The 21,166-nt window shown below is 46.6% G+C and overlaps 1 protein-coding gene across 1 annotated transcript; it reads left to right on the forward strand.

The window, feature by feature from the left end:
- Window positions 1–13,723, forward strand: CNGA2 (cyclic nucleotide gated channel subunit alpha 2). The gene is made up of 7 exons (XM_032331320.1): window positions 1–52; window positions 7,601–7,736; window positions 7,957–8,049; window positions 8,685–8,855; window positions 9,955–10,062; window positions 11,864–11,970; window positions 12,318–13,723. Exons 2-7 carry the CDS (start codon window positions 7,627–7,629, stop codon window positions 13,721–13,723), a joined length of 1,995 nt encoding a protein of 664 aa, XP_032187211.1. The 5' UTR covers window positions 1–52; window positions 7,601–7,626.
- The last annotated feature ends 7,443 nt before the right edge of the window (window positions 13,724–21,166 follow it).

Here is a 21,166-nt window from a genome sequence, read left to right on the forward strand (position 1 = left end):
ACGGATGCTGACTGTGGTCAGGGGACACCCTGCCTCTGAAGCCATCTGATTGGTAAGGAAAGGGGCTGGCATTGGGTTGAGGCAGCCACTGATCAAAGGCTGGCACCTTCTTGTAACCAGGGCTGATGGTCTCCATGGGGTAGGAGCTGGAGCCCATGAAAGTGTGCAGGTCCTAGAACCTGTATTGATATGTGCTTTCATTTGACTGGTCTTTCTCAGTTGGAGGAAAGTGGCTGTGTGGGGAACCATTGTCTCTTGTCAAAGCGGCTGAGTGAAATCCTGGGGGCTCTAGGAGTATGAAGACACTGAGTGCCATGCTAGGCCCAAGGCAGCTGAGTCTTTGCTCTCTTCTAGGAGAGTGACTGAAGAAGATTTGGAGTATAGAGACTGAGGGGCTGAGGGGCTGCTTGGCCAGGCAAGCTTTGGTGGGAGGGAAGGAGAAGCCTATAGACCTTACCACTTGCCCCTGCCTCCACTGGCCTGCTTGGCCCAGGGCATTTCTGGATATCCCAGCCTCAAAACATGTCAGATACACCACCTGGAGCTCCATGGCTCTCTGCATATGAGAAGTAATGGAGGTAAGGGCAGGGGTTATGTAATGCTTCTCCCAGAAACCCTACTGGATTACAGTCTTTGCTTTCAGTCCTTCAAATGCACTCTGTCGTCTTCAGAAGAGACTTGCGGTAGAGTGCCCACTGCAGGTCTCTCTGGCTTTGGGACCCAGCCCCTCTGCTGTTTGGGTGAAAGTATGCAATGAAGTTTTTGGAGCTTCTGCCTGAGGAAGATTCTATAACCAGGCATAGGGCAGGGGCATGCTCTCCATTTTGGTCCTTCAGCTGAGATTTACCCTAGACCAGGAAGTGTCCGCTCCATCCATGTTGGCCTGTAGCCATAAGAGGCAGCTAATGTTGGGGTGGCCTGGCTCTAGATTTCCTACCATATCCCCAGCCCTGTTATTGGCAGAGCACGAGCAGAGCCATTAGCACTACTTGTTAGGTGGGGCCTCTAGGGTGATGGCTGCCTTTCCTAGAGGAAGTTGACACTGAGTGCTTGGGTTGGGCACATGAGCTTCGAGTTGAGCCCCAACTGGCTGACAACGTGTATACCTGGTTGGCCTTTAGGTGCCATGGTTACCTCAGAACTGCTAGGACCAGACATAGCCATACCTCACCAAACTCCAACATGAGATGGTCCCACAAGAGATGAGGCTACAGAGATGGGTCTGGTGAGATCCAGAAGGGATCTGCATGCCCCAATGCAGAGTTTGGTATTTGTCATGTAGATGATTCCCTCATCCATTCAATAAGTATCCGACACTATCCTTAGTCCTGGGACTTAGCGGGGTCACTGAAGCTTCAGTTCCACAAGAACCTGCAGTGCTTGGTGCAGTTCTGACCTAACTCTCCTCTTGGTACTCATATCCAAGTCCCTGGCTCTGTTCACCTGCCAAGCTCGCCCTGTGGCTGAGTATGCTTTTGGAACCAGACTGTTTGAGATTGCTTGGGTGTGAATCTGTGCAGTGGGGCTAATAATAACATCATACGTGTCAGGTTGTTATAAGGATTAAATGAGTTAACATACGTTTAGTATTTAGTGTGTGGTAGTTACTCAATGAATGAGAAACTGTCCCTTCACCCCCAGGTTCTAGCTTCTTCTTGGCTCTCCTTGTCACTGCCTACATCCCTGCTTTCCTGCTTCTTGCCCCTTCTGCCCTGCCAACCATAATGTGAATGATTCACACCTTGGTACCATTCTCTGCCTACAGCCTAGGACTTTCTCTGCTGTAATGGCTGGAATTGAATATCTGTAGCACTAGCTTCTGGCTGAGACTTGAAGCCTGCATCTCCAGGCTGTCAGTCATGGAAGAGTTCCCTTCCCAATCATAGTAGAAAAGATCTGGCTGATATTAACTTGAATATGAGGCCAGGATGGCCAGGACTATAAAAGAATTTGGGATAAAACCAGTCACCTGGAAGGATTCACTGGAGTGTCTCCCTAATTGCCCTTCTCTCTTCTAAGCTCTGTCTTCTGAAATTCCTCAGAACTTCACGAAGGTCTAAAACTCCAAACTATGTTTATTTTCTTCCTTCCTTCCTTCCTTCCTTCCTTCCATCAATATGCGTGGAGTGCTTTCCAGGAACCAGCTGCAGTATTAAGCCACTTGCAGTTGTTCCACAGATCAATGATGCTTTGCTCTTTTTCTGATTCTTTTTACTCTTTGTTATATTAACTGTTTTAGCACCCTTGTCTGGTAATTCTACATTTATATCAGTTCTGGGTTCTGGGTTTTCTTTAATTAATAGATCATTTCCTCTTCATTATGGAGACATTTTTTAAATATGTTTGATAATTTTTGAGTGAATACTACACATTGTGAATTTTACCTTGTTGGATGTTGTATACTTTTTTTAAAAAGTATTTTAAAAATAATATTTTTAGGTCTTGCTCTGGGATGAAGTTAACTTATTTGGAAATAGTTTGATCCTTTTGAGTCTTGCTTTTCAGATTTTTTCAGTGGGACCAGAACAGTGTTCAGTCTAGGGACAAATTATCCCCCCTACAGTAGCAGGACCCTTCTGAGAGCAACACTGAGGTCAGAAAATTGCCAGACTCATCTCTTTGACCTCAACACTTAGTACAGACCTGATGCACAACAGGTTCTCTGAGAATATGTGTGGGCTAGATGAGTGAATTAAAGAGTACCAGGCAGCAGTGAACATTTGAATGAGACACAAATTGGAAGTTAGTAGTTCTGGCTTCTTATCTTTGGTGTATGACTAACTTGTTCCTTTTGTCCCTGGTCTTAGCATCTCTGAAGTAATTGTCCTCAGAATTCTTTCAACCAGGGTCCAAGAGACTCCTTGGGCCAGGGCTGGTTTTTCTATAAAAGTCTTGGGTTTGTTCTTCAATTTGTGGATGAGGAGGAAAGAGGTCCAGAAGTATATAATGATTGATGTCAGGCTTTTAACAGAATCATCGTGCCTTACTCCGTTTGAAAGTCTCTTTCCTTGAAGGTCCCACATTCCATCTAGGGTCTAGCCCATTTCTCTTCTCTTTGCCAATTACGTGGTCTGCTATCTTCTTTGTTCAGCCTAGTCCTGCCCTCACACTTGCTCAGATTCCCCTGTGCATTTCTGTGGCAGCTATTGCAAACCTTTTGGTCTGCAAAAGGGTTGGTCTCCAAAGTCTGTACCCTTGGGTCTTCTGAAGATGAAACTTCCTGTCATTTCACTGAGAATGCTGGAGACATGAGTGAGCCCCTTCAGCTCTTTCTTACTGTACCCCTATGCACATCTAAACTGTCAGCTCTTGGGGCGCCTGGGTGGCTCAGTGGGTTAAAGCATCTGCCTTCGGCTCAGGTCATGATCCCAGGGTCCTGGGATCGAGCCCCGCATCGGGCTCTCTGCTCCTTAGGAGAGCCTCCTTCCTCCTGTCTCTCTGCCTGTCTCTGTGCCTGCCTCTCTGCCTACTTGTCATCTCTATCAAATAAATAAATAAAATCTTTAAAAAAATAAATAAATAAACTGTCAGCTCCCTCTCTCCTGGCCCATGTTCTTGATAAGGCCTCTTATTCCTTTGGTACGTGGACTTACCACCCATTTTATCCATCTTTCATGAGTTCCAGCCTTAACTGGAGTTGGTCAAATGCACAGATACTTTCATTGTCTGTTGAATACCTCCTCAGAAACTTTATACTTGCATTATTATCTCATTCCAGTGGAAGAATAACACGAGAAACACAGAAAAACTTTTGCAACCCCACATTCTCTGGTTTCTACTCTATCTCTCCCCTTTCTCTTTCAGTCAAGCTTCTGGAAAGAGTTAGACATATTCATATCTTTTTTCCTCACCCACTACTACTCATTATGAAACCCTGCAAAACATGTCTTTTACCACCACTCCTTGAGGCTGCCTTTTTTAAAACAGAAAATTGAAATATAGTTGATATATAATCTTAGTTTTAGGTGTACAGCATAGTGATCCAACTTCTCCGTATGTTATGCTGTACTCACCACAAGTGTAGCTACCATCTGTCATCATGCAAAGCCATTACAACACCATTGACTATCTTCCCCACACTGTATCTTTTTAATCCTTGTTAGTTATTAATTCTGTAGCTGAAAGCCTGCATCTCCCACCTGCTTTCACCTATTTTATCTATCTTCCCACCAACAAACAGCAGAATCAAATCTGTAAATACAGAGAACAAACTAATGGCTGCTAGAGGGGAGAAGGACAAGAGGATGCTTTTGATAAGGTCACCAGTTTCCTCCCCTCTTTCAGCTCCTTGGGCCACATGTCACCTTTACAGGTATATTTGCTTAATTTAATTTTATTTTTTTTCAGTGTTCCAAGATTCATTGTTTATGTACCACACAGAGTGCTCCATGTAATCCGTACCCTCCTTAATACCCACCACCAGGCTCATGTAACCCCAACCCCCTCTCCTCCAAAATCCTGTTTGTTTCTCAGAGTCCACAGTCTCTCATGCTTCTTATCCACCTCCAATTTCCCCCAATTCATTTTTCCTTTCCTTCTCCTAATGTCCTCCATGTTATTCCTTATGTTCCACAAGTAAGTGAAGCCATATGATAATTGACTTTCTCTGCTTCACTTAGCTCACTCAGCATAATCTCCTCCAGTCCCATCCATGCAGGTCTTGAGAATGTTACCCTCAGCCTCCTTCTCTGCTCTCATTCCCTCTGGGAGCTTTAACTCCCAGCAAACCCTGATGGTGTCTATGAATCCCCTCCATTCAAGAGCCGTGTGAGGTATGGGGCAGTCAGAGTCTGTTGCAGCATGTCTGGAGAGCAACAGTCAAGGCTTGAGACCAGGCCAGGGCCTTGGGTATACAAGGCAGTGGATGGACAGATCTTGGACACTTTTGGTGGAAAACTGATTGAGGACAGAGGCTATCTGCATATGATGATTAAAGGATATAAGGGATTATGGTTGACATCTAAGTTCCTGGTTTGGATGACTGTGTAGAGGGCAGCTCTCCTGTATGAGATGGGTAACTTGAAGAAGCCAATTTGTAAGTAAGGGTGTCAAGATTAGTTTTAGTTATGTCATATTTGAGGTGTCTGAAAGAAGATGTCTACCAGGCAGTTGGAGATATGAGTAGGCAGCTTGGGAGAGATACCTGGGTTGGGACCTTAATTTGGAACATGATGGTAATAGAAGCCTTAGGACTAGATGAAATATCTTGGAGACAGTGCAGGTGGGAACCACTGGCCTAGCTGTGTGCAGTGCCAGGAGATAGCTGCCTGCCTTTGTTCCCTGGCAAGCAGCCTTGTGGGGGGGCAGTTTCTGATGAACAGAATTGTGTGTAGCAGGGAAGATGCAGGGTGACCAGATTGAAAGAAAAGCCTGTTCCTTGCAGAAAGGTAGCAGGAATAATGGGAGAGGAATCTGTCTTGGTGCTAGAACCTTAGAGAGGCCATAATGTTGCCATGTGCCCCAGAGCTATCCCTATTGTGGGCTGAGGGCCACAACTATTAGGGATGATTAGTAAGGAAGGAAGAGGTTCAAGTGGTGTTGAGCAGGGCCTGCACTGGATCTCTATCAGTGACAGGCTGCCCAAAGTCTTCTGCCTGGTATTGGGTCTACCCTCCCTGGGTTGGCTTGGCCGCCTCTGCCCTACTCCATTCTGGGTCCAACCTCCTCACACTAGTGTCTCTGCCATCCATGCAAAGGCCTTGCCCTTTACTGTCCCACCTGTACCCCTGCTATTCATTCACTGAACAGTGCTCCACTGAGGCCAACTCTGATCAGTGTGAATAGTACCAGCTTTGTTTGCATTGCCTGGAACTTTCTGTCTCCATGGCCTGCTACCTCTAGGGTCTAAGCAGGGATTCAGAGATGCTTGTTCTATCCCTCAGGTACCCTCATTAACATCCCAGTGTCGTAGTCCCACAGAGAGTACCAAGCGAGCAGCTCTGAGGCTTCTTGTTATTACCACTCACCACAGAGCATGGTGTGCCTGCCATCACCATGGTGACAGCTTTGGAAGCTGGAGCGGGTAGATGGGGGGGATGAGGTGATGGGGAGTGGGGCAGAGTTTTAGCAGTAGGGGCCATAGGCATCCTGAGGGGTGTGCTGATCATTTCTGATCAAATCTGGTGGGGCATGCAGACCAGCCTGAGCAGGGAAGAGCTACTCTGAATCTGTTTTCCCAGCCTGTCTGACCCCATGGCAAGAAACATGGCAGAATGAATGTAATCTCCTGTTTCTTTTCAGGATTTTTCCCTCTCAGGCTGCTCCTTCTTAGTCTGTTTTGTGGACACCTCCTCCTCTGCTCATATCTTAAACTTTGGTGTTCTCCAGAGCTCTGACTTGGTCCCTCAGTCTGTATTTTCTCTCTGTGTAGTCCCACCAACTTGTTCTTCAGTGCTTCCCACACCCCATCCATCTTTGATTCTTGTCCTTTCTCCCTCCTGAATAGTTTTCTACACTGTCCACTTGTTTCGGGCTCCTTTGGCACCATCTTCTTCAGCCACTTTGCCTCTGATCTTGCTCCCCATATAATCCAGTCTCTACATAGCAGCCAGAGGATCTTTCTGGATTATAATTCTGTTCTAGCCATATTCCTGCTCAGCCCTTCCAAGGCTCCCTATAGCCCAAAAGAGAAAATTCTGACTGGTACACTGCCTATGGAGCCCATGAGAGCTTTCCCTTCTCTCCCCCTCACCACCTGTCCCAACCATGGGCTCCTCTTTGCTCTTCAGCTTGTGTAACATTACTTGGGGGGGTACTGGGGAGAATTTGAGTAGAGACAAAAGGAAGGAGCCCTAGAGACAGTACCACAGGTTGAAGAAATCAATGAGAGATGACTCTCACCTGAGGAACATGAGCTCTGAGGTGGTCTCAGATCAGAAGAATCAGGGAGCAGGGGAGAGTAGCGCAGTGGCAGCTGCTTTGGGCCAAGGAGATACATTTCTTCCCATGGGGCAAGAGTTTGGGAGCAGTGGCTGGTTTGGAGGTACTCAACATGTGCCAGATACCTACAAAGCCAGGGTACCAGAAGGTGTCTTGGATATTTTTTCTTTTTTTTAAAAAATAGATTTATTTATTTATGTATTTGAGAGAGAGAGAGAGAGAGAGAGAGAGAGAGCACAAGTTGGAGGGGCAGGGAGAGGGAGAGAGAATCTCAAGCAAGCTCCATGCTGGGCTCAATGTCAGGACCCCAAGTTCACAACCTGAGCAAAATTAAAAGTCAGATGCTCAACTGACTGTACCACCCAGGTGTATCAACTTAGTTTTTTTTTTTAATCCATTTTATTTTGTTTTAGCTTTGATAGTTCATATGTCAAAAATTTCACTGGAGTGAAAGAGAAATAAGCACATTTTGCAATTTAGTGCTGTTTTCCTTTTAAATCACCTGGCAGAGTGGAGACAGCACCTTCATCTTCTTAGTGTTTAGAGCCTGGAACTTAGGCAATGCTGAATCCCCCTGTCCTACATTGCCATAACAGTACCCAAGAATGCTGGGGTTTTCCAGGTGAGCCCTGGTTCTGTTCTAAATGCTCACTTGCACCTCCTCTGCCTTACATGGTATCCAAGATCCCCTGTGACTTCTTCTTTGCCATCTCTCTGGCAGGTGAGGATACTGGTTGTACATGGAGGATGACAGAAAAATCCAATGGTGTGAAGAGTTCCCCAGCCAAAAACCACAACCACCATGCACCTCTGGCCATCAAGGCCAATGGCAAAGATGACCACAGGACCAGTAGCAGGTGAGTCTGCTGAGGCTGGATCATTTCAGAGATGGCCTGGTAAGCTCCTACTTTCTCCCAGCTCTGCCTCATTATCACAGAGCAAACCATCTTTTGGCTTAAGGATACCCTCTAAAACGCGACTGTGGGATTTCTAGGTACCTCCCAGGACAGAAAAGTGCTGATAGGAGACAAAGTATGCTCAGAGAAACCCTGGTCATCTCTGCTCCTTCCTCTATAGGCCCCAGTCTGCAGCCGAAGATGACACTTCCTCAGAACTGCAGAGGCTGGCGGAGATAGATGCCCCCCAGCGGGGGAGGGGTGGCTTCCATAGGTGAGTTCCAGTACTGCATTCCTGCTACCTGTTTCTGTCCATGGGGCCTGTCAGAGTGGCTACAATAACTCACCTTCTCTCAATCCCACTGAGCTAGGAACCCTGGGAAGGATTTTTCTCTTGAGGAGACTCCTGTGAGCAAGCTGGGAGTAATCAGTGGAGTATTGCCTTCAGAGTTGTCTTTCTCACTATTGGGAGAGGGGGGAAGAACTGTTCCCAAAAAAGGGGGTCTAGGTAGAGGGTCCTGAGGTCTGCAGCCCGGAGTCATAGACTCCATAGGGAAATCAGGAAGCCTGGGTCAATCTTCCTCCTGGCCTGTCCTCCATTAGCACAACCTTTATCTTGCCTTGGAGAGCACTATCTGTTCACCACAATCAACCGAGATGGCACCTCTGACAGGAAGTCTTCCAAGAGCACGTGCTTGCCCCTTAGGCTTCATTTAGAGTCATACCTGAACTCCAGGCCCCTGGCCTCAGTGCTGGCCCCCATCCCAACTCAGCATGGGGGATATCATAGACTTGCCTGTTTCCAAGGTCCTTTCTCCATCTCTCTCACCAGATAGTGAGCTCTTGAGTCCACATCCTTTCTGAACAGCACGATTCTCCTCTCTGGCTCATGTTTCCTCTCATCTCTAGGATTGTCCGCCTGGTGGGGATCATCAGAGAGTGGGCCAACAAGAATTTCCGTGAGGAGGAACCTCGTCCTGATTCATTCCTTGAGCGTTTCCGTGGGCCTGAGCTCCAGACCGTGACGACACAGCAAGGGGATGGCAAAGGCAACAAGGACAACGAGGACAAGGACACAAAGTATAGCTGTCCAGCTTGTAGGACTATCAGGGCTCTCAAGCGTGAACTTGTAGGGTGTGGTGCGATTTCTTATGCCACTGACAGAGGAAGACTGGGGTCTATACCAAGCCTTGCCATGGCAGGGAAAGGAGTTGGCAGGGGAGACATCCGTCCTATGGTTTTAACTCCAGTACACTTCCATTGTCCCTGTTCATAGCCTTTCCAACATCCAGTGGCCAATTACCATGGGAACTCCTGGTAGCTTTTCTTCCACTAGCTGCCCCTCGCCAGATGTCCTCTTGCTGATCATGAAACAAACAACAGAGGCACCTGAATGTGTGCCAGCCCCAGCCTCAGTTCCTGTAGTCAGTAAATGCAGAAGAGAGAGCATTTAGGGAGTGCTGCTGAGAGTATGACCACATCAACCCTAATGTCAGTACAGAGGTGGGCCTTTGAGGAGGCCATACTGGGGGCTGGCTGGCTAGGGAAGGCCTAGGAACAACTGAGCAGGAGGGATTGGGGAGGATGGAGAAGGTGGAGCTGGAGGGTCGTTCTTTGAGGAATAATGACCCTAACCCAAGCCAACATTCCCCACTTCTGGCCACTGGAGGACAAGAGCTTTTGCCAAGCTAGGATGTAGCATCTGGGAAAGCAGTTTGGGAGATGGAGGCCAGGGACCTAACAGGGAGAGTGGAGTGGGCAGGATGCATGTGTCACTTACTTTCTTGAAGAGCCTCTCTCTTCCCAGGAGAGATATGGAAACAGGTCCTGAGCCATTATTGCCGTCCCATGGAAGTCCCTCCTCTGGCCCTGAGGCCCACTCCACTGAAAAGACTGCCCCTTGCCATGCCATGCCCTCTGGGCAAGGGGCCTCCAGAAGGCATGGGAAACAATGGGTCTATGTGGGATTAAAATAGGAAGGGGGTGAACCTTGCTCATCTGGGCTCTACTCAGATGCCTAGTACCAACTTGTGGCTCCCTGAAAATGGGCCCCTGAACCAACCCAGTCCTGTACACCCTCTTAGGCATTATTTTTCAAAGGACCCCTGGCCTCTGGGAACTGAGGTGCTGCCACATTGAGGACCCCGTCCCTAAGCCTGGCCTCTGTCTATCTCCTCAGGAAGAAATTTGAACTATTTGTCTTGGATCCAGCTGGAGACTGGTACTACCGCTGGCTATTTGTCATTGCTATGCCTGTCCTCTACAACTGGTGCCTCCTGGTGGCCAGGTGAGCAGGGAGGGATCTGGAAGAGAGTGTTCAAATATCCCAGGGCACAGGCCTTGGGGTTGAGAGTACACCAGTCCCAATTGTGGATACAGAGCTCAACCAACCCAGCCTTCTTTCTGGATTCTGGGCTTGCCAATAACACCTCCCTCTGCCCTATTAACCCCCAAATGCCCTCTACTTCCCAACTTAATATGCTACCAAAGCTTCATGTCTACCTTCCCTGGTATCTGTTCCCACTTCTCCATTTACAACAAATTGTCCTGGATAAGGCCACCCTCCTCTCTCCCTGAGACAACTACAATAGCTTTGTCTTCATTTCTTGTAGGCACTCTTGCTCCCTCCAGAAATCCTTCACACTAGCAACTAGTGTGGTTGGTAGAAACTGGAATTTGTTTACATCAGTTCCTCCTCACAAACCCTCCAATGGCCCCCTATTGCTCACAGGATGAAGTTGAAGCCCTCAGAGTGAACTTCATGGCCCTTTGGACTTGGTCTTCTCTTTGGTTCCACCTTCTGGATATACCCCAGCCCCAGCATTCACTACTCTTGGGTCATAGCATGCTGCTTCCTCAAGAGAAAATTCCCTTTCCCCATATTTAGCCTGTGGAGACTCTTCTTGCAGTTTCAGTTCCAAAGCCACTCTCTACAGGTGGCTTTCCTTGACATCATTTCCCACCCCACCCCATCTCCCACTTCAGTTATTCATTCACCAAGGGTTTGACTGAGCACCCATTGGATGCCAGGTTCTGTGCTAAGTGTGGGGGATAATGTGGTGAATAAGACACATAAGGTCTCTGCTATCTTGGAGCTTTCAAGCTAGTGGGAGACACTGGTAGTAAACATGAATAAAACAGAAGCCCGAGGGACTTGAGGCAGGAAGCTACCATAGAAAGGACAGTCAGTGTAGACCCCTCTGAGGAGGTGACACCTTAGCTGAGACCTTAATGGTGAGAGGGAATCAGTTATTTAGATGTCTGAGGCTGGTGAAAGGAACATTCTGAGGAGGGGGAACAAATGCTAAGACCCTGTGTCAGGATGGCCTAGTGTGCCCGGAGGACTTCAAGTGAACATCAGGCAGGCACAGGACTATTCTGTAGGTTTGTGAACCAGTGGAGGGGTCTGGAGTTTTATCTGAAATGTGACCAAGTAGTCAGAATTAACCACTCTTCCGTTTGACTAGTACATTCATTGGGTCATCATCCGGGGTTCTATTTCCTATTCTACTCTCCTCTTTAGGTCCTTATCCATTCATTCACCAAGACTTGTCAATTTCTCTTAAAACTTCTGAAGTCTCCAAACTCTTCATCCCCACTGCCTCTAGGTTAACCTTAGGTACTATCTTCTCTATCACCTAGACTGGCCAGTTGTCTATGTTGGGTTCTCAATAGGTATTGGTTACAGAAATGGGCACGGAGACTATTTAGCTGTGTATTATATTTCATACTTTCAGTGTCTCATTTTTCATTCAACTCATACCTGTCAAATTCTGGTGCTCTGGGCTAGGGCATAAGGCATGCAGTAATGACTAAGAGGTGGTCTCTGTCTTTTTGGAACTCATGGTCTAGTGGATGAGAGATAAGTGATGGTCAGTGTAGAAGTCTATTTAAGGATGTCTATGTAATAATAAGGATTGGAGTAGAAGTTGCTTTTCAATAAGTTTCTTCATGATATTAAACTGATGGCGACTGGTCAGTGTCCCTGGTAGCCATCCCAAGCCCTTTGCTCAGTGGGCACTCAGTTTGAGGCCTCCAGAGGGCCTTGGCCGACTTTGAGTATAAAGTCCATTCCTGTCTTCCTGCAGAGCCTGCTTCAGTGACCTACAGAAAGGCTACTATCTAGTGTGGCTGGTGCTGGACTACTTCTCAGATGTAGTGTATATCACCGACCTCTTCATTCGATTGCGCACAGGTATGTGAGCAACTGGGTTGCATACACAGGAGCATGACCCATAGGTCCAAAGTCCCGAGTCCACATTTTTAAGAAGCCTTCTTGACACAGTGTTGGACTTAACTGCCTAGCTGGGACCTGGGTTGGTGTCTGCTCCTCTTTGAACCTCACAGTCACTATGTGCTTAGTGAGGTTCAGACCTGGGGGTAATCTTTTGAGGTCCTTCAGGCCAGCTCTGCTAGTGAGTTTCCTATACCTCTGCTTGAGAAGCAGGGTTCAGTGCACAGTTTGTCCCTTGCTGAGCATTAGGCTATTGGGAGGGATAGAACTGAAGGCAGAGCTGATATACTGGTTTGCATCTCTACTAGGTTTTTTGGAGCAGGGGCTGCTGGTCAAAGATCCTAAGAAGTTGCGGGACAACTATATCCACACCCTGCAGTTCAAGCTGGATGTGGCTTCTATCATTCCCACAGACCTGATCTATTTTGCTGTGGGCATCCACAGCCCTGAGCTGCGTTTTAACCGCCTGCTACACTTTGCCCGCATGTTTGAATTCTTTGACCGCACTGAGACACGCACCAGCTACCCCAACATCTTCCGAATCAGCAACCTGGTCCTCTACATCTTGGTCATCATCCACTGGAATGCCTGCATTTACTATGCCATTTCCAAGTCCATTGGCTTTGGGGTTGACACCTGGGTTTATCCCAACATCACTGACCCTGAGTATGGCTACCTGGCTAGGGAATACATCTACTGCCTTTACTGGTCTACCCTGACACTCACCACCATTGGGGAGACACCACCCCCTGTAAAGGATGAGGAGTACTTATTTGTCATCTTTGACTTCCTGATTGGTGTCCTCATCTTTGCCACTATTGTGGGAAATGTGGGCTCCATGATCTCCAACATGAATGCCACCCGGGCTGAATTTCAGGCCAAGATTGATGCTGTCAAACATTACATGCAGTTCCGAAAGGTCAGCAAGGAGATGGAAGCCAAGGTCATTAAGTGGTTTGACTACCTGTGGACCAATAAGAAGAGTGTGGACGAGCGGGAAGTTCTCAAGAACTTGCCAGCCAAGCTGAGGGCTGAGATAGCCATCAATGTCCATCTGTCCACACTCAAAAAAGTACGCATCTTCCAGGATTGTGAGGCTGGCCTGCTGGTGGAGCTGGTATTGAAACTCCGTCCTCAAGTCTTCAGCCCTGGAGATTACATTTGCCGCAAGGGGGATATTGGCAAGGAGATGTACATAATCAAGGAAGGCAAATTGGCAGTAGTGGCAGATGATGGTGTTACTCAATATGCCTTGCTCTCAGCTGGGAGTTGCTTTGGAGAGATCAGTATCCTTAACATCAAAGGCAGCAAAATGGGCAATCGACGCACAGCCAACATCCGTAGCCTTGGTTATTCAGATCTCTTTTGCTTGTCAAAGGATGACCTTATGGAAGCTGTGACTGAATACCCTGATGCCAAGAAGGTCTTGGAGGAGAGGGGCCGGGAGATCCTGATGAAGGAGGGGCTTCTGGATGAGAATGAGGTGGCAGCCAGCATGGAAGTAGATGTGCAGGAGAAGCTAGAGCAGCTGGAGACCAACATGGAGACCTTGTATACTCGCTTTGGCCGCCTGCTGGCTGAGTACACAGGAGCCCAGCAGAAACTCAAGCAGCGCATTACGGTTCTGGAAACCAAGATGAAGCAGAACAATGAAGAGGATTACCTGTCAGATGGGATGAACAGCCCTGAGCCAGCTGCTGCTGATGAGCCATAAGAGCTTGGGCTCAACTGCCTTCCCAGCCTTGGCCTTGACTGCAGGAACTAGAAGAGCTGTGCTGGTATCCATATTTGTATGCATTACCCTCTTGAATTCTTGAAGCCTCTCTGTACCAGGCTTTTGGCTCAATCATCTAGGAGTCCTCCTCCAGTTAACCAAGCTTATGCACAGTGCAGACCATTTTGGCTCAGCTTCCAGGAGCTTTAACCTGTCCAAGTCTGAGGAAAGAAGGGAGGAGCAGCTGAACTCTGCTGCTTTCTTGGGGCTGGAAGCCTGGGCAATGATCTTCTCTGAAGAAGTCCTTCTGCAGGACACTGTGCACTTTACTGCAGATCTGCCCTCTTTCCAGGCTCTTTTGCATATAGATGCTTCCCACTTGGTTCTGGTCCTTGTTTTTCTCATATGTGTTCTGAATACCCCCATTTCCCTGCACATGTATGCAGTTCACAAAATGACTGCAGACAGTTAGCATAGATGCTGTGTCTATCTCCCAGGACAAGGGAAGGAAGGTGGCAGGTAGGAGTGTGTTCACTCAGGGCTGCCTCTCCATCAGGCACTCCAAGTCCTGCTCTGTTCATGCACCTGAATGTTGCCAGCCAGGAGTGAGGTCTCTGTAGCCGTTTGGGCTAGAGACATCATAATTCTCTTCGTTCCTGGTCCATTCCAGGGCAAGGAGTGAGGAGCAAGGAAATGCCAACTAGAGAAGGAGGAGGGTAGGGGCTCTAGCCATCACCCTTCTGTACAAAGCATTACTGAAGAAGTCCTGAGGCCACCCTTCTATACAGAGCATTACTGAAGAAGTCCTGAGGCCACCCTTCTATACAGAGCATTACTGAAGAAGTCCTGAGGCTGGCTGTATGTACGAGACTCTTCAAGTTCAGATCTTTAGTAGCGGTACCTGCAAGTTAATAAATTCATTTGAACTAGCTGTGGTTCTGCTCGGTTCTGCTACTCACATTCTTTCCATTTCTCCCCTCTTTTTTCCTCTCATCCAGGACTCAACCTGCCTGGAACACTCTCTGTTGTCTTCTGCTGCCTAAGCTCCACTGGTCCTTCAGGATTCAGCTCAGGCATCACCTTCTTGGAGAAGGTTCCCAATTAGGCAGTCAGTCGCCCCCTCTCTAGACTCCCACAGCACTTGCAAGTCTATGTCCTGGCTCTTATCATGCTGTGTGGTTGGTTTTGACAGAACTGGTTTCCCCTCCAGACTGTGGGTTCTTTGAGGGCAGGCCCAGGACCGTCTCCCCCTCACTGCTTTGACTGTAGCCTCCGGGACATCCCTGGCCCAGAGGAAGCTTTCAGAAAATGATTACTCAGTGGGGCAATGAGCAAACACACCGAACTCCTATTTCCATTTGCCGGTAGCTGGGTCTTGACAGAAACACTAGCTACATCTGGGGATTTGCAGAGGATCTTCTGGAGGAGCAGATACTTGAGTGGGTACCACCAGATAATTAGGAACCCAAAGAACAAATGTTAATTAGTGGGCAAGAAGCTCTAGGTGCAGACTCAGATGCTCTTGTGCCTACCTCTTACCTCTATCTACCTGCCAACCTATCTGTCTATTTATCATCTATCTCTCTATGTCTCTATCTATTAATAATGGTAGAATACACATCAAATTTACCATATTAACTATTTTAAGTGTACAGTTTTGTAGTGTTAGGTACATTCACATTGTTGTGAAACAAATTTCCAGAATATTTTCATCTTCCCAAACTGAAACTCTGTGCCCATCAAACAACAGCTCTCCATTTTTCCCTCCCTGCTAGCACCTGGCAGCCACCATTCTAATTTGTTTCTATAACTTAACTACTTTGGATATCCCATGTAAGTGGTAGAATTCACTATTTATCCCTTTGTGATAGACCTATTTCACTTCTAATGTCCTTAAAGTTAATCTATGTTATAGCATGTTTTAGACCACATTTTTTTTTATCCATTCATCCATTGATGAACACTTGAGTTGTTACCATTTTCTGGTTACTGTGAATTATGCTGCTATGCACATGAATACACAAATATCTGCTCAAGTTCTTGCTTTCACTTCTTTTGAGAAGATACCCAGAAGTGGAATTTCTGAATCACAGTAATTCTATTTTTAATTTTTTGATGGCCCATCATACTGTCTCCCATAGCAACTGTACCATTTTACATCCCCTCTAACGGTGCACTAGGATTCTAACTTCTTTACACTTTCATCAATACTTGTTTCCTTTTGATAATTTTTTTTATAATAGTCATCTGAATGGGTGTGGATGGTATCTCATTGTAGTTTTAATATTCATTTCCCTGGTAAATAGTGATGTAGAGCATCTCTTCATATGCTTGTTGGCCATTTTTATCTCTTTTTTGGAAAAATGTCTATTTAGTCCTTCTCAAATTTTTTAATCATGTTGCTTGTTTGTTTTTTTTTTTTTCATATTGAGTTGTAGGATTTCTTTATATATTCTGGGTATTAGCCCATATCAGGTATATTATTTGCAATTCCTCCCCCTTTTCCATAGGTTGCTTTTCACTGTTCATTGTGTCCATTGACACACAGAAGTTTTTAATTTTTATGTAGTCCAATTTGCCTGGGTGTAGGTGTCATCACTGATCTTCATTGGAATTCATCCTTAATCCAGACTTCTTTTACATTTGATGTAATTTCTTGGCCTCTTCCCTACCTTACAGTAACAAATCCTAGCCGGGGACAGACTCATTTGGAGGGATATGTAGCATTACCCATGCTTAGACCTGATCCCTGGGAATGGCAGAAGTAGGGAGACAGTATTCATGATGGAACGACATTCTGTGTATGTTCTCCCTTTGAGTGCTGGGCTGGAAGAAAGGGCTCTAAGTCCCATCACTTCATTAGAGGCTGAGCCACTGGGAAGCAGGGCCCTTGGAGACCCAACCAGTTGCTTGCCCAAATGATCATAGCTAAGGCTACATTAAGGAGCTCAGTTTCTCTACATGCTGGAACCGAGAATAGATATTAGTTTTGTTGCCTAGAATGGCACTGGGCCCAGAAGAATGGGATGACTGCACTGAAAAATATTCCTTTGGTTTTAGCAAGAAATCTGCAGCCTTTCCCCCTGGAGCCTGGTTCACTCTCTGTCCAGCCCCAACGGATACCTGAATTTCAGCCCACATCAATCTAGCAGACATTGAATCTTGGACCTAGTTTTCTGCAGTGCAAAGTAGGTGACTCATCTGGGTTGTCTAGGGAGCCCACTGGATTGAGATGCAGGATTTAGGGCTCTGCTCCCACTCTTTCCCCAGACATCTTTGAGTCTAATCATCTTTTGCAGTGCCTTGAATATCTATGTTCTCTTAGGTTTCTAGGACATTTTTCATGCTGTTCCCTTTGCCTGGATCACTCTTTTCTGCCTTTTCTTCCTTTGAGACTCAGTTCAGGGGCCTCTTCTCTGAGACCTACCATAGCCTTCTATGTGAGACTGTCCTGAACACTGGACTGTGTTTATCTAGTAGTTGGTTTCTTCTCATCTAAACACAGTTTGTTTGAGAAAAAGAGGAAAGAGTTACAGAAAAAAAAATCCATGAAGCTTGGAGTGTGTGAGTAAGTGAATGTGTGTGTGTGTGTGTGTGTGTGTGTGCGTGCGCGCGCGTGCATGCATGTGTATGTACACACACAAACACACACACACACACACACACACACACACAGCTGTGTGAACACTTTTGTAGATGTAGTGTGGATGCCTCTGTAAGCATCTGGATGTCAGGGTCTCTTTCTGTGTTCCCTCCACTCCAGTCCCCTCCTTGGTTGCTTTCTGCAAGAGCATGACTCTCTCCTGCCTGTTGCTGGCCACCGCCCCCACTTCTCTCCCGTAACTGGCTATAATTTAAGAATTGAAGTACATTTTCCATTATGTGTTGTATTTATTCATCATAGTCTGATGTTCCCTGCTCTTAATTTTAAAATATTTGAATTGAAATGTTCTTTATTTTCCTCTGAAGATACCTACCTAAGGTAAATTGTCCTATTTGTATATGGCTATCAGTGTGCTTTTCTTTGCATTGGTGACCTTGTACAGAAAGCAAAAGTTCCTGCTCCGCCCCACCATTCTCCCTCCCTTTTTGGTCTGACCCTTGTTGGCTTCAGTTGACTGGCAGACTGCTGCCCCCACTTCAGCCCAGCTTGAGTCCCAGCCTCAGCAGCACCTATTTGTTCCTTAGCCTTGAACCTAAAGCTAATTTGACCCCTTCCCCTTCCCTTGAAAGGAGGCTAAGGTAGAGGGTCCCCCATTTCTGCAAAGCTTGGAGATGGGCTCAGAAGACCCCAGTGCACAGTCAGAGAACCCAGCCACCAGAGGGCGCATGGACCTAAGAAAAAGGTGGTGGGCCCTGCCCTGTGAAACCCCCTACCAGGCGGAGGGCTGAGCAGGGTTTACTGAGGTAGTTAGGTTGCTGCCCTCACGGCCTCGCTGAGCTGTAGGACCAGATCTTCCTTTCCGAATGAGTTACTGCAAACCCTTCCAATGCCCTCGGAGGCTCCTGAGTGACAAAGCCAATGGTTGAATTCAAGTCTGTGTATGCTAGATGCCCAGACTTTGTTGGGGGTTGGGCATGGGGAAAATGTCAGTGTTGAACTTCAAGGGGACCTGGAACTATGTTTGTCATTATTAATTTTAATGTGTATTGAGAAAAAATACCAGTAGTCTATGAAAGCCTTGATGTTATTAATAGTACTGCTTAGTGTGGAGTTAAAGAAAAAAGTGAACTGATTTAAGGTTGATTTAAAGAAAATGATTATATGAATAATTGTTCCAATGGCTCATGGAGGGAGTAACCAAATAGTGGTGAGTATCCAAATGCCTACCTAATACCACTAAGGCATTTCAAAATCAACACCATCATAACTTGCCTTTTGCTGTTTTTCTTCTAAACCCGCTCTCTCCCATCCTCCTCATGTCAGTAATGGTTTGTCCACTATTCCAGTTTCTCAGGAGAAAACCACTGAAATCATCCTGGACTTACCTCTTTCCCTGATCCAGTAAGTATATCCAACCAGCCAGGAAATAGTCTCTGCTTAACTTTAATTTTTTTTAATTTTTAAAGATTTTATTTATTTATTTTACATAGAGAGAGCGAGCGAGCGCACAATCAGGGGGAGCAGCAGAGATTGAGGGAGAAGCAGACTCCCTGCTGAGCAGGGAGCCTGATGCAGGGCTTGATTCCAGGAACCAGGGATTATGACCTGAGCCGAAGGCAGACACTTAATTGACTGAGCCACCCAGATGCCCCTCTGCTTAACTTTCAAAGTAAAGTCAGCATCTACGTACTTCTCTTACTTCCACTGGTCCTACCCTGGTCTAAGCCACCATAAGTTCTCTTGTAGATGCCTGCAGTGGCCTTCAGACTAGTGTTCTTGTTTCTATCTCGTCTCCCTGAAATTCTTTCCATTTCCCTTCTTAAAACCTCCCAATGCTTTCCCTTTATTCCTTTAATAAAATCCAAACTCATGACTGTGGTGTTCAGGTCCTGTTATAGGTCCAGGCCAAGTCTCTGACCTTGCCTGCTCTTTCCCTCCTCCTGCTTCTCTCTGCTCCCAGCCCTCCACTCTTCTTTTAATTCCTCCCATACTCTTGCCAAGCTTCTTCTTGTCTTGGTCTGGCATTTACTGTTCCTCTGCCATGATCTCTCTTCCTCTAGACCTTGCCATGACCAGTTCTTTGTCTCAGGGCTGAGAAGTAGCCCTCACAGAGATCCACATCAAAAACAGTGCCCACATCTTGTCTATGGGATTCACAGAGCCTTCCGCATAGCCGAAGATCCTTGGGATTAGAAGTGTGGCTAAGAACTTGGTCCTTAGAGGGCCCTACTGAAAGTACAGCTCTGCAAACGAAACAGAGAGCTTGAGTAGGCTGGCATGGGATGCCATCTGATTCCAACAGGAAGAATGGCTTACCGTACTGACTATGGGTTCTGCTGCAGGTCACCTTCCCCTGGCATGGACTGAGCTGCCATCTACTAAGTGATTTTTCTTGGAGAAAAGGCAGACATTTCCCTGGAAGGATAACCTAGCCCTGATTTAAGACCCAACATCAAGCCAGCTATAGCTGACACCATTTGGGAGGGTGATGAAGATGCACTTCTAGCTAAAAGACTTGCTAAGCACAGGTCCAAAGGAGCTTAGTGCTGTGGCTAGTACTAGGGCTATCCTTGTCTAGGATCTGATAGGGGTGCTGGCCTGGGAGCCCAGGAATGTTAGGTAGGTTCTATTCCACCCCTATTTTGTAGAGACATGGAAATTTCTACCCTTGGAAATATGAGGCATAGCACAATAGGAGAGTTGGGGAATAAGGCATTAAGTCCTTATTTCTAATCAGACTGGCTCCTCCAGGTTTGTTGACACCTTGTTCCTTTCCAGAACTTTTTACCTACTTGTACTTGCAGGGTTCAAACTTTGCACTGCTCTAAGGGAGTCTGGGCAAACTGTTATTTTGCTTTCCACATACACTTTTGTCTCCAAGTACTTGATATTTGCCTAGGGCCTTGAAGGAGGCAGAAGAGCTATTTTGGCAAGGAGGATGGTGTGTCAAGTCCAAAGATTCGACTGGGCAAGGTTGCAGAAGACCAAGGCCAAGGGCCTCAGTTTGTGGCTGGAGTGGAGCATGAACCTGTTGTTCTCTTGAGTTTCATAGACCCTGGGGATTAACTTGGTCTCACTGGCTGAACTTGGTTGAGTGTCTTTCCCTTTTGGGCTCAATTTCCCACCTATTTTTAAAAAATCCTTTGAAGTCCTTCAGAGGAAGGGAGGGCATGAGTTTGTCTTATTTCAACTCATACCCTTGTTTCACCTAAGTTTCTATAACTGTTAACTTCCAGGCAGACCTTCAGAGTTGCCAGTTTCTATGGATCAATGTATTTAATTAGATACATTTTCTTGTTTCTCCTTTATTGGATTGAGTAAGAAAATTAAATTGGGCAATTTGTTGTTAGGTTATTTAAATGCCAACTCAGTTACATAATCTGGTCTTGTGCCACATCGAAGGCCTTCAAACTTCTTCCTGGAGTGGTAGAATCAGAGGTTCGCTGGAGGAATATGTATCCCTGGAATTTGTAGGTTGATCCACTGGCTTTTAAGGGTCTGAGACCCTGGGGCATAGCCTGACTCTTTGCCAGTCTAAGAGGGCAAGCTAGGTGGTTAGAGAGGCTTCAGAACTCGTGTTGGGTGGAAGCAGTGGTAAAATGTTAGTAATCAGAAGTTACTATCATTGCCCATGAAAAACGTCTGCTTTGAATTTGCAGCCTGTTTTCATATCTGTATAATTAGTAGGGTCTCCGGAGACCCTTCTGTTCTGGCTTTTTGGAGAACTCTGGCTCTAGGGAGGTGAGGACTGTCCAGTGCTGGAGCCGGGAGAAGCCTTTGGGACCCAGGTCCTGGAGTCCAAGAGAGGTGGGGTGAGCAGAGGCTGGTGGAGATGAGCA

This window comes from Mustela erminea, chromosome X (genome assembly GCF_009829155.1).
Source record: "Mustela erminea isolate mMusErm1 chromosome X, mMusErm1.Pri, whole genome shotgun sequence".
Classification (NCBI taxonomy): domain Eukaryota; kingdom Metazoa; phylum Chordata; class Mammalia; order Carnivora; family Mustelidae; genus Mustela; species Mustela erminea.

Coding starts and splice junctions, on each gene's coding strand:
- CNGA2 (XM_032331320.1), top strand. CDS start 7,627: ATGACAGAAAAATCCAATGGTGTGAAGAGTTCCCCAGCCAAAAACCAC. Junction 7,737..7,956: donor GACCACAGGACCAGTAGCAG/GTGAGTCTGCTG, acceptor CTTCCTCTATAG/GCCCCAGTCTGCAGCCGAAG. Junction 11,971..12,317: donor CTTCATTCGATTGCGCACAG/GTATGTGAGCAA, acceptor CATCTCTACTAG/GTTTTTTGGAGCAGGGGCTG.